General features: G+C 38.7%; 1 protein-coding gene across 2 annotated transcripts; it reads right to left on the reverse strand.

Moving 5' to 3' along the window:
* Nucleotides 1-861: 861 nt before the first annotated feature.
* LOC117435820 (cytochrome c oxidase subunit 4 isoform 1, mitochondrial) lies at nucleotides 862-15,883 on the reverse strand. 2 transcript variants are annotated; one of them, XM_034059272.2, is made up of 5 exons: nucleotides 15,773-15,883; nucleotides 7,137-7,230; nucleotides 5,990-6,157; nucleotides 3,897-4,028; nucleotides 862-1,143 (listed from the first exon to the last, which is right to left on the reverse strand). In XM_034059272.2, the coding sequence occupies exons 2-5, from the start codon at nucleotides 7,228-7,230 to the stop codon at nucleotides 1,007-1,009; spliced, it is 531 nt and encodes a 176-aa protein (XP_033915163.1). In that variant the 5' UTR covers nucleotides 15,773-15,883; the 3' UTR covers nucleotides 862-1,006. The 2 variants fall into 2 exon arrangements, with proteins under 2 accessions (XP_033915163.1, XP_033915164.2); XM_034059273.2 differs by having other exon boundaries at nucleotides 15,769-15,883.
* Between the last annotated feature and the right edge of the window lie 211 nt (nucleotides 15,884-16,094).

Below are 16,094 nucleotides of genomic sequence, written 5' to 3' on the forward strand. Positions count from 1 at the left end.
CAAAACAGACTCAAGTACTCAAACGTTTTGGCTACTGTCTTCATCAGGAAGGGATGGCCTGTCATTAGATTCAAGGGGAAAGGTGTGAAAGTTATTATTATTATTATTATTATTATACATGGTGAATGATAATTTTCCTATAAACATCAGTATTATACACTGTGATAATAGTGTTGATGATAAAACTGCTAACCTCAATTTTAAATGCAAACTTTTCCACCAGTACATGAACACAACAAGACATCATCAATATCCAAACAACCATTGCCAGCAGAGTTAAAGTTTTATAAGCAGAAGACAGGGAGAAATTTGTGATGGAGTAATGCAAGTACAAAAACAATAAGTGGCATACATTTAGCAATGGATGTTAGGCACTTTAGACTGATGGCCCTCAGAAAGCAGAGGCTCTTGAGTGATTTTGCCGCCCAATTTTTTTAAAATAAAATATAAAAAAATTACTGAAGTTGAAAATTAATTGTTAAAAAGTAAACTCGTTTGGCATGTTATTCTTAACTCTTTTTTATTCAATTGTTAAAAATAAACACTACTAGGTCAACAATTTCTGTCGCCACCATGTATTATAACAAATATGATCATATTATCATCGGTGACTCACGCTAGCTCTCTCATGATTTATATGTCACCAGAAACCCTCAACAGAATTACAGCCTTATTGTGCACAGTTGGGTGTATATTATTATTATTATTATTATTATTATTATTATTATTATTATTATTATTATTATTATTATTATTATTATTATTATTATTATTATTATTATTATTATCTGGAAATTAGGTTGTTAGTACCGTATGTAAAATAAAATTCTGCTTCACATAAACCCACAGAGAAACAATTACTTACTTTTCAAATCTTTATCATAATGTGTAAAGGTCAAAACAACAACCAGACTGGTACAATGCTTGTAACATAAGTCATTTTGTTCTCTAAAAAAAGCATATACCAAGTACACAGTAAACAGGAGGTGAATTACTGGATCCTGGATTACTTTTTCCACTGTTTGGTGTTGTAGTCCCATTCAGAAGAGAACCCTAAGATAGGATTCACCCTCATGTCAATCATTCTCTGAGTCTGCATAGCAACCCACTCCTTAGACAGGGTATGTGGTGGTGTACCAAACACTGTGAGGGAGAAAGTAGATTAAATTGCTGGGAGTTCTGGACAGGTGGATCTTATTTACTTTTTTAGCAGTACTGTAACAATAAATATGTTGGTGAACTACTCTTCAGTGAAATTTAAGACAGCAAAAAGTTTTCATTTATGTTTTTGCTTCCCTCACATCAATATCTTGACCAAAATTGTTGGATGATGATCCTTAAAAAGTGTACTGTGGTACAGGCATCATTACAGATACCTTAATTTTAATTGTGTACATCTACAAATGTAAATATGTTGCAGACTTACAAATCCAAGCCGTCCTGGCTGCCAATATTGTGGCCCCTTATGGTGTTTCAAATTTTTTGTCATACCTTGTAAGTATGTATTTTATGTCGTTACTGATAAAGCCCAATGAGGCATCTCGTATGTTATCAAACTGTTCAGCCTTTAATGCTGTTTTCTTGTGTCTGGGCACTTAGATGCTTCTCATATTACTGGAGTCATGCTTTTCTGTTTGACCTTGCAGAAATCACAAGTTCAAACAGCCCAAGACACTTAAATTCTCCTTTTCAATAGCGTCTATACTCTGAAAGGAGCACTAACCAAGGCTTTCAAATCAGTAGCCCCACAATTAAGCAGTAGCCACATCATCTCAATTTTCCTGTGGTGAAGGTATTTTGGTTCTTTGCTTGTTTTTTATACTTCTATTTAGAATACACTGATTTTTCAAGTACAACGCTGTAGATGAATACAAAATGAATCTGTTCTTCCTGGTATTTAATAACTTCCTGTGTGGCAGGTCACATGGCTGACTGCAGTTAGTCCACTGGAGTAAAAATGAGCACAAGAAAGTGATTTTGAATTTCGAAGCACCACCAACAGCACTGTCTTTAAAATATCTGTTCCAAATTGAAGTATACAATCAATGACCCAAAAGAACTTCAGCAGAGGAAAAGAGGCCATTGATAATATTGCTACGCTAATAACAATTAATTTCTCTGAACCTGTAAACCTCTGTATACCCTAATAGTGCAGAACAACTGACTGCTGGTGAATGAAATAGTTAAATTCTACAGTCCTAATTCCTCTAAGGGCGGTTAATTGTGCAACCGTTCCCACCAAACCAACTTCTGTTATCTTAACTGCCATTTTACAGACAAAGGGAAACAGAATATTTAATTATCAGTATACCACTTACACCTGAAAAAAACAGGGCTGTAAGCCAAACCAGCTTGGAGTGTGCAGTAGGGGGTGGAGAGGAGGTATATATATATATATATATATATATATATATATATATATATATATATATATATAAAATTAAATAAATCAGTTGGTAACCTGAAAAAACAAGTTTAGTGAGCCATTCGTAATAGCGAGTATATTGCATTTTTTTTTGGGTTGGTGCAGCTATAAAAAACACTTGTTACTCCAAACTGGAAGTAGGAGGCCAGTTTGCATATTATAATACATCATTCTCAACTCTGACATAAAAGGGCTGGTGTCATCGTATCAGCCAGTATATTCAACTTCAGCAATGTTAAATACTATTACAATGAATCCTTCTGAACTGTAATAGGAGCTGATGTGTCTTCCAGCCGCACTCGTGTTTTCTCTTTCCGGGTTTGGACAGGGATTTCAGATGATGGGAAATTCCCGTTCATTTCCTGGCAGTTGAAAGAGATTTTTAAAGCACTTATTCACTTTTTGGCTGGTCTCAAGTCACTTCCAAAAGTGGCTGATAGGGGAAGCTGTTATGTGACTGAAATAAATTAAAGGCATTGGAAAATAAGACTATACTTGTTAAACTCTATTGACCCTATACTGTCTGACACTGACTTCATTTAAGCAGTTCTCAGGATGCCTCAACACCAAAAATCCAGAGAACAGAGGAGTAAAAAAACACCACAAAAAAAAACCCCGATAAACACAGACTTTTGTACATTTTCCATAAAGACTGAAAAAGGAATAAATCTACATTGACATAATCTAAAGTACCATAACTATATTCTAGTCAGTATGTAATATCATTTTTCATTTAATTACCTATTAACTAATCATAATATATATTTCTCAATATGATAAAGTGGCAATCCCCTTATTATTAGAAACACTAAATGAAGTAGGGAAGACTTCCTATCACATTATTATTAGTTGGTTTATCCTCTAAAACTAAAATAGGACAGAAAACTACAATGAATTCTTAATGATACTAACTTTTCAAACATTTTGGCTTTGGATTAAAATCAAATTTCGAAGAAATGTCTCGGTTTTGGTATGATGACAGAATCAAAGTTGAGACAGACAGAACCAGCCTAAGAAAGTGAAAGGCAAAAGTTGATTTTCTGATAGGAATAAAGCTATTCTAAATGTATCAAACCTGCAGCAAGTAAATAGGTTCAGGAAGTAGCAGCTAAATGATTGTGTGCTATAATTTCTTGGACGTTAATTAGGGATCATTTAGACAATCCCTCAAAGTAATAGTAACATGAATCTGCAGCCGTAATTGAACTATTTCGGTCTGCAACATTTAGAGTAATATTGGAAGAGGAATCACAGGGACAGTAGGCACTGGCCACTTTTGAAGACTGGAAACCTATACAGTTCCCATGTGCTCAGAGTTGGTGGTCCTTCTAGGACAACCCAACTTTGCCATTGCTATCCCTGCCTAGGACATCAGTCTTGATGCTGTCTGGTACAATAATACCTTTACATCATGAATACTAATGCATGAAATAACCCATGACAATATAATCACACAGGTCATGCTACTAACCAAACACACGTTGCCACCAGATCACAAGCCCAGTGAATCCGAGGAAGAAGAACAAGCCCCCCACCACTGTCTTCCACTCAGATGATCCCTTCTTCATCTCTGCAAAAGTTTGCCTGTGGCTCAGGCGATACACTAAAGAACAAGCAGGATAACGTCAATTAAAAGGTAACACAGGTGCAGTATTCATGTAATAGCAAATAGATCTTCCTAAAACCAACAGTTGTTAGCTTATTTAATAGGTAATAAGTGCCAGAAACTTGTACTCTCATCTACATACACAGGAGAGAAGGTTTGTGTCATCTGGCAAGTTGTGAGAGGGGCTTGATTAGGACAGGGTTTGATAATTTAGCACCAGTAGGCTCTGCTGTTACACTTTCAAATTGATAATTTAGCACCTATTTTCAGAAAACAATTTGCATCCCTATATGAATATATCCTTATATGAGTGTCCCCCCTGCTGCTGTACCCTTGAGCAAGGTACTTTACCTAGATTGCTCCAGTAAAAACCCAACTATATAAATGGGTAATTGTATGTAAAAATAATGTGACATCTTGTAACAATTGTAAGTCGTCCTGGATAAGGGTGTCTGCTAAGAAATAAATAATAATAATAATATGCAGTCAAAAATATTTTGCAAATAGTGCAAATTGCTCTTATGGAATGTTGGTATTTTATAATTTATTTGGTGTCTGTGTGATATGTCTGGGTTTTAGTTTTGTTTCCTTTGCTTTTTTTATTTTATGCATTCAACACAACCTAAAAACTAGTTTTAGAAAGCTGCATGATATCCTTAGTATGCAAGGCCAAATTAGAATGCTCACAGACACATTTAAATATACCCTCCCATATGTTATTATTAATAGGGTAATTTACATCTGGAAGGATCATTTTTTTCCCTAAAAGAAAACTCCATGCAAACCCAAATTGCTAGAAATGTACTACCAAAATAGCATGCTAAAAATGCAAAACTTAGTTTTATTTTTGCATGTAAACCACACCATTGTTTTTCCTAAAATACTGAATCTGAATTTCCTGATCTCTGGTGTGCAACCTCAAATGGTCTTTAAAGAGGTTTCTGTGTTCGGGTTTGACATTACTCCTGTATCCAAGACTTTGACTTTCACAAAGATCCATCTCAAATATTATGACGCTAAGTTTTGGTCACACAAACAACTTTTGACGCCTTGTAAATGCTGTGGTAACACGAGAGACAAGACAGCTGTCCGCAAGATGGCAGCACTCTGGCACCAAAGTAATGCAAACCGATCATTATTCATATTTTGGTACATGAATAACATGTGCCATGTCAAAGTGAGGGTAGGGGACTGCTGTAATACTGGTAGCTTTATAAGAAGAAAAGGAGGAGTGAGGAAAATGAGAAAGGTCTGTGAAGAGCTAGGTTGCTATAAAAATGTAATGCGGGAGCTTCAATTTCTAAATAGCCCACCAACTACACATTACATCCAGTCATGCTTTCATATTCAGTATAGTGTTACTGAGATACTACACTGTATTCTGAATGTAACAGCGTGATTTGATGTAATAATATAAGTGATACAAGTATGTAACAGGACTATGATACCTATTAAACTTTAATAAAATAATTTTATTTTTCAGTTAACGGCTCCCCCAATTCCTTGCATAGCCTTTGTTTTATTTTATATATCTTTTTAAATAATATTTGTGCTTTGCATGCTGTAAAGGCATTTTTCAGGAAAAAATAAATCCATTATAGTCTTAATTCCATATTGTGCGCCCTATGTTGTCATTTTTGTTACCATGTGACACTGTTATCAAACATGATTGGCTGGTATTAAGCATGTCGTCATTGAATTGCCTGCTGTCCACCATGGTCACCCAAGGCAACACACAGTCAACAGAAGTCTTCCTCTTGTTGCCATCAACAAAAGTTACTTGTGTGACAGGGCTCAAAATGGTCATTCAGGAGATCGGAATTTGCTTCTGATTCTCCAAGTTTCCAAAACGAAATGAACAATAGCCACACAATGTCATCATGGCAGATTTCTAACATTGTCCTGTACATGTATGTGTAAATCATATGTAGGCCTGCACAAGAAAGATACTGATATACATGCAAGCTTCTCCTCTTTAGTCAGCTGGGTCCATGGTCCCTTCTCCTTTTCTTTCAGTTTGATCTGCTCAGTGTTGAATTTTGTAACATAAGGGATGTCAGGGAGTGGCGTGTCCAGGCGATCGTTGTACTGTGGCTGGGAACAGTCAATGGAGCTTGTGGCTACCTCTACAGGAACGAGGGAAAAGAAACAGAGTTTATTAATAACATTTCTAATACATGCAAGGCTAAACTGCACCATAACCGCATGGATAAAGTGGTATTCCTTCTAGATTCTTATGAGAGGGTTCAAACTCTATTTATTTATTTATTTATTTATTTATTTATTTATTTATTTTAGTCGTTGCCAATTATTTTTTATTATTTTCTCCCCAATTTGGAATGGTCAATTATTTTTAGGATCAGCTCACCGCTACCACCTCTGTGCTGACTCGAGAGGGCGAAGACCAACACACGCTGTCCTCCGAAGCGTGTGCCGTCAGCCAACTGCTTTTTTTCACACTGCGGACTCACCATGCAGCCACCCAAGAGCTACAGTGTCGGAGGACAACGCAGCTCTCGGACAGCTTACAGGCAAGCCCGCAGGCGCCCGGCCAGACTACAGGGATCGCTGGTGCGCGGTGAGCCGAGGACACCCTGGCTGACCTAACCCCCCCGGGCGGCGCTCAGCCAATTGAGCGCCGCCCCCTGGAAGCTCACATCCTCGGTCGGCAAAGGAATAGTCTGGACTCTAACTCGCGACGTCCAGACTATAGGGCACACCCTGCACTCCACACGGAGCGCCTTTACGGGGCGGCCTCGGGAGCCCTCAAACTCCATTTAAATGTATTGCAATCCAGCAGTTACAACCAGGGTACACTATATGACAGAGTTTTACTATAGTTTTACTATGATGGAGCACCAACCAAGTCCTACACGTGTCTGAACTATATTTATAAAAAATTAGTAAAGGGTTTTTCGAAATTGAAATTGAAAGAGATTTTATTGGTTAACTATCTTTTCAGTCATATTTTAGTGGGTTACTAAAAGTCAAACAAGTTGCAAAGAATGTTTTATTTCTGTCCAAATTTAAGATTAAGCATTTTACTAAAGACCGTTTAGTTGTCTCTCAGTTACAGTACAGTATCTAAGGGGAGCAGTCCAAAACCTTTTCCATGAGCTTCCTGCACACAGGTTGAAGTTGACAGACTCCTCCAGGTGAACAGCTGGAGACCACGAACCGCAGCACGTGAAGACAGCATCTGAAACAAACAACACAAACATATGGAAGGCCATCCGAGTAAAAAACATGTTATTTAGTACACATTCTAATTTGAGTTTAGGTGGTGTTGTAATTAGGCTTCCAAGACAGAATGGCTGGGAAGCCTATTGTTTCTGTTAGGATTTTTATTTTTTTCTTCCGCTCTTTTCAAAAAATCTCTCAAATCAACACTGGAAACTCACGAAACTTGGTAAGGTGGTAGGCACCTAAGGGAAGTTGTGTCAGAACGAAAATGAAGGTCATAGGTCACATGGTGTGGCGGCCATATTGGATTTTTCGAGAATTTTGAACAATTTAAAAAAATCTTCTCCGAACAGGTTTACAGCAGAGATCTGAAACTTGGTGCACATACTCCCCTCATGGCCTAGATTTACGGTTGTTCAAGAGAAGTCGATCGGTCACATCGTTTGGTGGCCATATTGGATTTGTCAAATACATTCAAACGTCTTTTTCTCTGAAACGGTTATGCCAATTGAAGCGAAACTTTGCATACATAGGCAAGGTTGTCTATTAAGTTTGTTGAAAGCAAGTCACTACATAAAAAAAAACATGACCGCCATGAGCCAATCAAATTTCAGCTATGGTGAATTTGCACATACTACAGTATTCATTTAAGGTACAATGTTGTAGACTCGTGAATCTTTATAGATTGGTGGTAGAGGCCTTTGGGAAGTTGTGTCAGAGTGAAAACAAAGTCATAGGTCACATGGTTTGGCAGCCATATTGGACTTTTCGCGAATATTGGCCAATTTAACAAAATCTTCTTCTCCAAAACCTCTTATGGTACAGATGTGAAACTTGGGGCACCTACTACCCTTATGGCCTATGCCGATTTAAGCAATATTACATACATAGCCTTGGCAAGGTTGTCTATCAAGTTTGTGCAAAGCAACTTGCTACATAAAAAAAAATGGCCACCAATCAAATTTCAGCTATGGTCAAATTGCACATATTTGCACATTTTACCTTGCTAAAGCTCAATGCAAAACTTGTTTAGAACTCCTTTGAGAGTTGACAGTGTCATAGTTACTATAGAATACACACATGTACCCATATATGGTCTATTCAAACTTGACCGTGACCTTTGACCTCTCCTTAAGGTCAAATGGAAAACTAGCTTTTAACTCCTAACAGAGTGCAGATAGGGTCATGGTTATTATGGAACACATAAGAACATACACATACTCCATCAAAACATGTCTTTGACTGTGAGTTTTGTCCTCTCCTTAAGGTCAAATGCAAAAGGCTTGTAACTGCTTAGAGAGTGCAGGTAGGGTCATGGTTACTATGGAACACGGATAGAAACAAGAATGCCTTGGAAGCCGTCAAGTTGCTTGCAACTTCTAGTTCTAATTATAACGCATACTAATTTGGCCAATCAGATTGTTGAAAATGAAACGAGAACCAATGAATTTAAAGAAACTGGCATGTGTAATACATTATCCAATTAAAAGTCACCTTACATCTGTCATTCCCATCCAATTCGTGGCGGTATATGGACCTGGCATTGGGTAAAGTCTAGTAAAAGACCTGGACCCTACGAGTCTAGCATCAGCCGGTGGTTTCAGAGCCTTAGAAATCACTTTAATTCAGTGGTAACCCCACTGTAAAATGTAATTTTAAACAAGTGTTGAAAGATTTGACATTGAATCCAATATTAGCTATGGTAACTCAATATTTGAATGTAAAACTGACATAAATTAGAAAATAAAAAAAGATGGTGTACACTGTTAATACAAACTGAACGGTGTGACGGTCAACATGGTCTGGGGCAGCAGTGTGGAGTAGTGGTTAGGGCTCTGGACTCTTGACCAGAGTGTTGTGGGTTCAATCCCCGATGGGGGATACTGCTGCTGTATCCTTGAGCAAGATACTTTACCTAGATTGCTCCAATAAAAACCCAACTGTATAAATGGGTAATTGTGCGTAAAAAAATAATGTGAGATCTTGTAACAATTGTAAGTCACCCTGGATAAGGGCATCTGCTAAGAATTAAATAATAATAATGGTCTGTCTCAAGAAGTCGGCAGCATGCAACTAATCTATATTTGCACTATAGAAGAAAATCTCTCACCGCCATGATTTGCAATTTTCCTTATTATTATTATTTTAAGCGTATCTCATATCTGAAATTAAAAAGATATTATCACGAAGGTGATTGATTGGCTACTCTTGTAATTACGCTGCATGACTGTAAAATGACCAGCCCCTACATAGACAATGCGTAGTTAATTTGCGTTTATTTAGAACACGTAATTTTTTATGTATTCTGATTGGTCCAAATCAATATGTGTACTAAATATCTGAAACTCGTACTAAATAATGCGTTTTTGACCGGGATGGCTACAGGATGCTATTGCTCACATACAAGAAAACTGATGTGTTTGAAATCTTTAAGATTTAAAATGTTTTACTGAAAGTCTTCCTATTTTTGTAACAGTAACACCACTCATAATAAAAAAATAAATGAATAAATAAATAAAAAAACGAGATGATTTTATTTATAAATTCTACTAACATATAATAGGGCTTGAAATTTTCTGGGTTTATTTTTGATCACATGACATCCTTTTAAACTTATTTTGAGATGATTCTGTTTCCTAATTAAACTAAAAAAAAAAAAAAGTTATTAATTACAAAACAATGTCACTTGTTTTTTACCTTCATATCTTGACTGAGCCTGATTCTGTTTCACTTAATTTTTATTTCAAACAGATGAGGCAAATTATGTTAATTGCTCATAACTGATCCTAATTGCACGTCATTCTTGCAGTAGTTTATCGTTGTGCGATTGTTATTTTCACTTGTTGAACAGAGCTGTCCTGACAGATTTTCTTTTCAGTGTAAAATACCCAGCATTGAGTCCATCATTTAAAATCTCCTTGATTTGTAGCAAAGAAAAAAATAACCTTAAACCCAGTCTTTAATTAGTAGTTTTCTCTTTATTAGGATGCAGAAACAGCTTAACAACAACTAATTAACACTTAACAGGAGGTAGGGATTTGGAAAATAAAAAACAAAAGGTTCCAAGCCCTACAAATAAAGGGCCACAGTAGAGTATGCCAGTTGCAAAGGTAAGGTCTTAAACTACTTTGGAAATGTGGCATCACAATCTAATTTTACTTACAATATCAGATGCAGAAAAAAATGAGGACACAAACTAATTGAGCAGTAAGTATATTAGATAGCGTTTTTCATAAAATATATTAAAGTTACTGTCGCCACCTAGTGGTTTAACATTTTAATTCCTTAACAGTAGACAAGCAAGAGAAGATGATGGTTTTTTTAATCCGTTATTGTCATTTCATGTAATTTAATTTTCAATAACTGTTTACAGCACACGATCTGAAAAGCTGGCAAGCATCTCTAAGGCAGGTCAAAAAAGTCCTGTAGGAAAAATTCCAAGGTAATAAACAGGATAAGTGGGGTGTTTCAAGGACAATAGCAGGAGTGACCAACATGTGTTCATACATTTGAGTGGACATGGTATAATGCAACAGGTTATTAGTTTAGGTTATTATTCCGATGAAACAACAGGAAAATAATTTTATATATCATAAGAAGAAGAAGAAGAAGAAGAAGAAGAAGAAGAAGAAGATATACATGTACCCTCTCCCTTGCTCTCCACGGCTTTGCATTGTTGGTAGTAAATGAGTAACATTTGGGGGACCACTGTAATGTCTTGTTTATAAATTGACTGGGGTTAAATTGGCAATAAAAGCTTGGTTAAGGTTAGAAATAGGTTAATTCTATGATTATCCAGTTAACTCTTGCATTAATAAACCAGTTAATTTACAGCTGGAGGAGCTGCGATTGCTGAATAATAACCTGCTCCGTATCTCAAAGCTGAATGGACGGGCTGTGGGCAGAAGTCTTGCTGCTTGATAGCTGCAAGATGGCAGCTTTGGCTTTCCCAGACACGAGTGTCTGAAGGGGATAAAGTACCGCTGTTGGACGCCCCCATTACACTGGGACATACCTTTGGTCCTGCGGTGGATGAGATGCTGCACACGGGAGTCCATAAAGGAGCTGGTGGGTCAGCTCCCGAAGCGGCCACCCCCAGTGCAAACCAGCGGCAAACTGGCGGCCAAGGCCCCAACAGCCTCAGAGACAGGCACAGCTGGCTGCAACTACAGCCAGAGGGGGTTTTCATAACCGACCCACAGCTGCGCACCGTGGCAGATTTAACAAGTTCCACTGCCAGGCGCAGAGGCAAAAACCTCAGGCTAAGCACCAAGACAGGCAGCAGCCTAGGGGTTTGTTGCCACAAGCCCAAGGCCCCTTTTCAGGGAGCCACCTGGAGTATTGGCGTCAATGCACCATGGACATTTGGATGCTTACTACTGTACAGACCTGCTATTCTCTGCAATTCAAGCACGGTCCCCCTCCCTTTCGGGGCGTGACTACAATGTTAGTCACAGACCAGCGAGACGCTGCAGCACTGTCTCAGGAGGTGACAGCTGTGCTGCAAAAGCGGGCTATTTGTACGATAGACCCTCTCCACTTAAAGGAAGGGTTCTACTCCAGGTACTTCCTGATGCCCAAGTGGGATAGTGGCCTCAGATAGGTCAACATGCTTCTGACCTGCTTCTGAGTCTACGGCGGTTAAAAATGTTGACCATGCAACAGCTGTTGCAGTCAATCAGGCCAGGCGATTGGTTCACCACGGTGGACCTAAAGGACGCGTATTTCCACATCCCCATAAGACTGGAGCAGCTTTTCAAAGAACAGTGTACGAGTTCCGTGTACTGTCATTTGGCCTCTCTCTAGCTCCCCATGCCTTTTCAAAGTGCATGAAAGCTATTCTGGCCCCATTGAGACTCAGAGGCATCAGAGTGCTCAATGACCTGGACGAATGGCTAATTTGTGCTCAGTCTCCAGTACAGGCAGTGGCTCACACAGAATTCGTCACTGGCCACCTTCATCGGTTGGGCCTGTCGTTGAATCGTACAAAGAGCCAGATTTGCAGACAGCCTCCTATCTGGGAGTGCGCTTGGACTCCAGTTCCGTGCTGTCCGCTCTGCCGGATGACAGAGTGCAGAGGATAGCCACCTGTTTGAAGCTTTTTCAGTTCAATAGAGCGCGTACAGTAGTGACATTCCAGAGACTTCTGGGCTTGATGGCAGCAGTTTCTCAGACCCTTCCTTTGGGTTGCCTGTGCATGCGCCCTCTCCAAGTCTTGTTCAACACTGTATAAAGGCACTCACTTGGTGGACACAGCCTGCCCATCTACACCTAGGCGTAGTGCTGGGCAGTGTCACCAAAATGTTTATGATTTTATTGCACCAGAAACATAAGTTCCCGTGAGGTCTATATTTAGATACTATGTACCTTTCATTGTGGGTTAATGGGGGCAGTGCTAACAAACTTTTTTTTTTCCCTGGAACTTCACATGAGCTATGGAGCCCTACACCTCCTTGCTGGCTGCAACTTCTCAAAATCTATCTAAGAACAATAAATACATTTATTTTAATAAAAAGCAGCTAGTACGCAACGCTATTCAGAATTACCTTAAAACTTCTTGTTATTTTTTACAGAATAACATACTCACAACATGCACTCCACAAAAAGCTTTATCTAATTAAAAAATGTGTTGTCCTTTTAATATAAAACATTATTTTGTAAGCTACCTACAAAAAAATGCCAATTACTTGTGTTTCTTTGCACAAACAAAAGACTGAAACCCAATATAAGAATGTTTTAAGTTGTTATATTTTTTACTACCTACTGAATAGTAAATATGTGAAGTGGCTGTTTATATTGTAGCGATCTCACAGACACACACATCCACACACAGACGGAGGGCGGGCGCGAACCTGGGACCTCTTGCACTAAAGCATAGCGCCGATACCGCTGTACAAAAGAGCCGGCTCCTTTGCAAGGAGCGTATATTGGGCTTATGTCTTCATGTGTGAATACGTCACCTATCAGCCCTGCTGCTGCTTTCCCTCGTGCACGCTACACTCTCCCTTGCTAGCCTCAAGTCCGGCCCAGACTTGCTCACCAGGCTACAGTCCAATGAGTGCATGCCGGGGTACCTGCGTCCACTCTGACACCAATGTAATGATCTTGGTTAATGCAGGCAGGCACATTACACAGGGCGAGGCAATCCACACACAGGCGGAGGGCGGGCGCAAACCCGGGACCTCTCAGACTAAAGCATAGCACCGATACCGCTGTACAAAAGAGCTAGCTCCTTTGCAAGGAGTGTATATCAGGCTTATGTCTTCGTCTGTGATTGTCACCTACCAGCCCTGCTGCTGCCTTCCTTCGTGCACACTACAACCTCACTCTGTGTGATGCGCCTGTGTGCGTTAACCGAGATCGCTACAATATATTCACAACAATTAAGACTAATTCGTCAAGACGTTTTTCTAATGTATTCATTTACATAAAAGTATTTTAGTAAGTTGCAGTCCATCAGCATGCTTTTAAATTTGGAAATTCTTGTGAAATGGGGGTTTATTTTAGTAAAATAGTATTTTAGTAAAATAAACCACTAGTAATTTAAATCATACACTTTTCGAAACACGACATGTAAAACCAACGAGGCTCTGGCTAGGAAATTGAAGACACCTATCAGTGTTTCATAAAACACATTTTAAGAGCATTATTACTACAGAAACATTAATAATAACATTTAGAAATAGAGTTTATAATGACAGTACCCGCTCTGCTTTTGCGTGCCACCAAATCCCTTCACCATGCTGCAAAATAACTACGGCTCCCATGATTCCCAGCGCATGACTCGGATGAACCATCACTCTGAGGGGCAGGGCCACAGATGTTGCTTGCCAGTACAGACTCAGAATTGGTCCTGCAGCTGCCGCTAGGTTTCTTTATTTGTCAGTTAGAACAATTCCGACTACGACGACGGCTGGCGGCTATTTTAATTTTCAGCGGCGACTGGCGTCAACAGTTCCAGCTGACGACTTCGACTTACGACGGTGGCTTCGGGGTATACCATATGTGTAGCGTTGACACATATAAACAAATACACCCAACTTCAAGTGCCAGAGCACTCTGCAAGATCTACACCACTTAATACATCTGGCAACAAAAATAAATAATATACATGTTACGCACTTTTCACTGGGGGGTGGGCCCCTGAAGCCCTTTTCCCGGTGGGGGACTGGTGTTTTGCCAAATAGTGTCAACTGGCAGTATTTGGCACTATTAATGCGAAATACGGTCCCCTGCCAAATAGTGTCGCCAGCACAATGGTATGTCGAAGATAAAGTAACAATGTGCAACAGATTGTATAACCGTCATATTGATTTGATATTTTAATTGTGTTGCGTTCTTTGCTTCTTACCAAACATTGGAAGGGGTTTTAAATGTTGTTTTTAGGATTTGTCCTACATTTGAATATATATATATATATATATATATATATATATATATATATATATATATATATATATATATAGTGCACGGGGGAAGGAATAGGGCTGGTAGGTGACCTAATCACACACGAAGACATAAGCCCGATCGATATTCACTCTTTGCAAAGGAGCCGGCTCTTTTGTACAGTGGTATCAGCGTTATGCTTTAGTGCTAGAGGCCCCGGGTTTGCTCCCGCCCTCCGTCTGTGTGTGGATTGCCTCACCCTATGATTTTTGCAAAAATGATTAGGGTATTTACCCCCAAAAAATTAAAGTACTAATTTAAAATGAAAGGTGACCGTTTTTGGCAAAGATGAAGGAAAAAATATTCTAGGCATGCACAAATGCCCATGTGTTGTGACTACAAATGAGACACTTCTTCCGATGACACCATTTGGCACAACACCTGATAACCCCCACGTACATGGGTCTAGCCACTATAGGTACATTTTGACTGCGGTTACCGATAGTGCAAATTGTCACGTAGCATCTCGGACTCCAAAGAGAGTTACTAAAATTAAACAGGAAGGAATGCATTTAAGTGCCAGGGCACATATGATTAACTGAAAGTTGGCATGACCTTCCAGCGTGTGACCCAAGGTAAATGGAAAAACTCAAATTATTATTAAACATATTAAACCATTCCTTTTTTAACTCATGGTAGCAATCATTTTCCCTTTTCTTAAATTAATGGGATGATAAATAAAGTGTACTGCAATTTGCATTGCGTATGCTACACAATAAAATAGAATACTGTACTATGTTTTCGTTTAAGAACGTCCCAATAAAAATAAATAAATAATGCAGCCATTGAATATTTTAATAAATCCAAATAGTTAAAAAATAATATATTACAGCAATTTCTATAAATGCATTTTAAGAAAATAAAGCAACAGATGTAAAGGGGAACATGTAGGCTACGTAAGGTATGTGTAGGTCAACTCTCAAGATATTGATTTAATTATATTACCACCATAATTAAATACCATGTCTGTTTACAACTATAGGCATATATTTTCTAATACTGTTTAAGATGCCCAGCATATTTGGCAACATAAACAAATGTAGCATGCAGTAATTTGTGCAGAAAATAAACATTTTAAACTTATTAATGAAAGAAAAGACAAACCTACCAACCTTTCTTTATTGACCAGTCTTGCAGAATGACGAGTACGTGCTGTAAGAGCCCTGGTGTAATGGGGCATTTTTATATCACGTATCGGTTAAATATAAATAAACCAGGTGTCATTAACAGGCAAATCAGCAGTGAGGTCAGATAACAGGAATAAAGCTACCCTACAGTTGTTTTACATGATGAGGAGGTGAAACAGCTGAAACAGAAAGGTGTGTTTTGTTTTGCAGGGAGCACAGGGTATAGCAGTCAAACTACTGCCCCTGCCCTTTACAATACGGGCAGAAATGTTGGTACACGTGAAGCTTTAAAGGACAAGTAGCTTTT

This window comes from Acipenser ruthenus, chromosome 3 (assembly GCF_902713425.1).
Source record: "Acipenser ruthenus chromosome 3, fAciRut3.2 maternal haplotype, whole genome shotgun sequence".
In the NCBI taxonomy this organism is placed as follows: domain Eukaryota; kingdom Metazoa; phylum Chordata; class Actinopteri; order Acipenseriformes; family Acipenseridae; genus Acipenser; species Acipenser ruthenus.

Bases quoted from the DNA above. Each gene is read 5' to 3' on its own strand.
- LOC117435820 (XM_034059273.2), bottom strand. From the start codon at position 15,840: ATGCCCCATTACACCAGGGCTCTTACAGCACGTACTCGTCATTCTGCA. The intron at 4,029-5,989 runs GTATATCAGTAT...CTTGTTCTTTAG, and splicing joins TAAAGAGGAGAAGCTTGCAT to TGTATCGCCTGAGCCACAGG. The intron at 1,144-3,896 runs GTTAGTAGCATG...TCTCCCTCACAG, and splicing joins CTGGTGGCAACGTGTGTTTG to TGTTTGGTACACCACCACAT.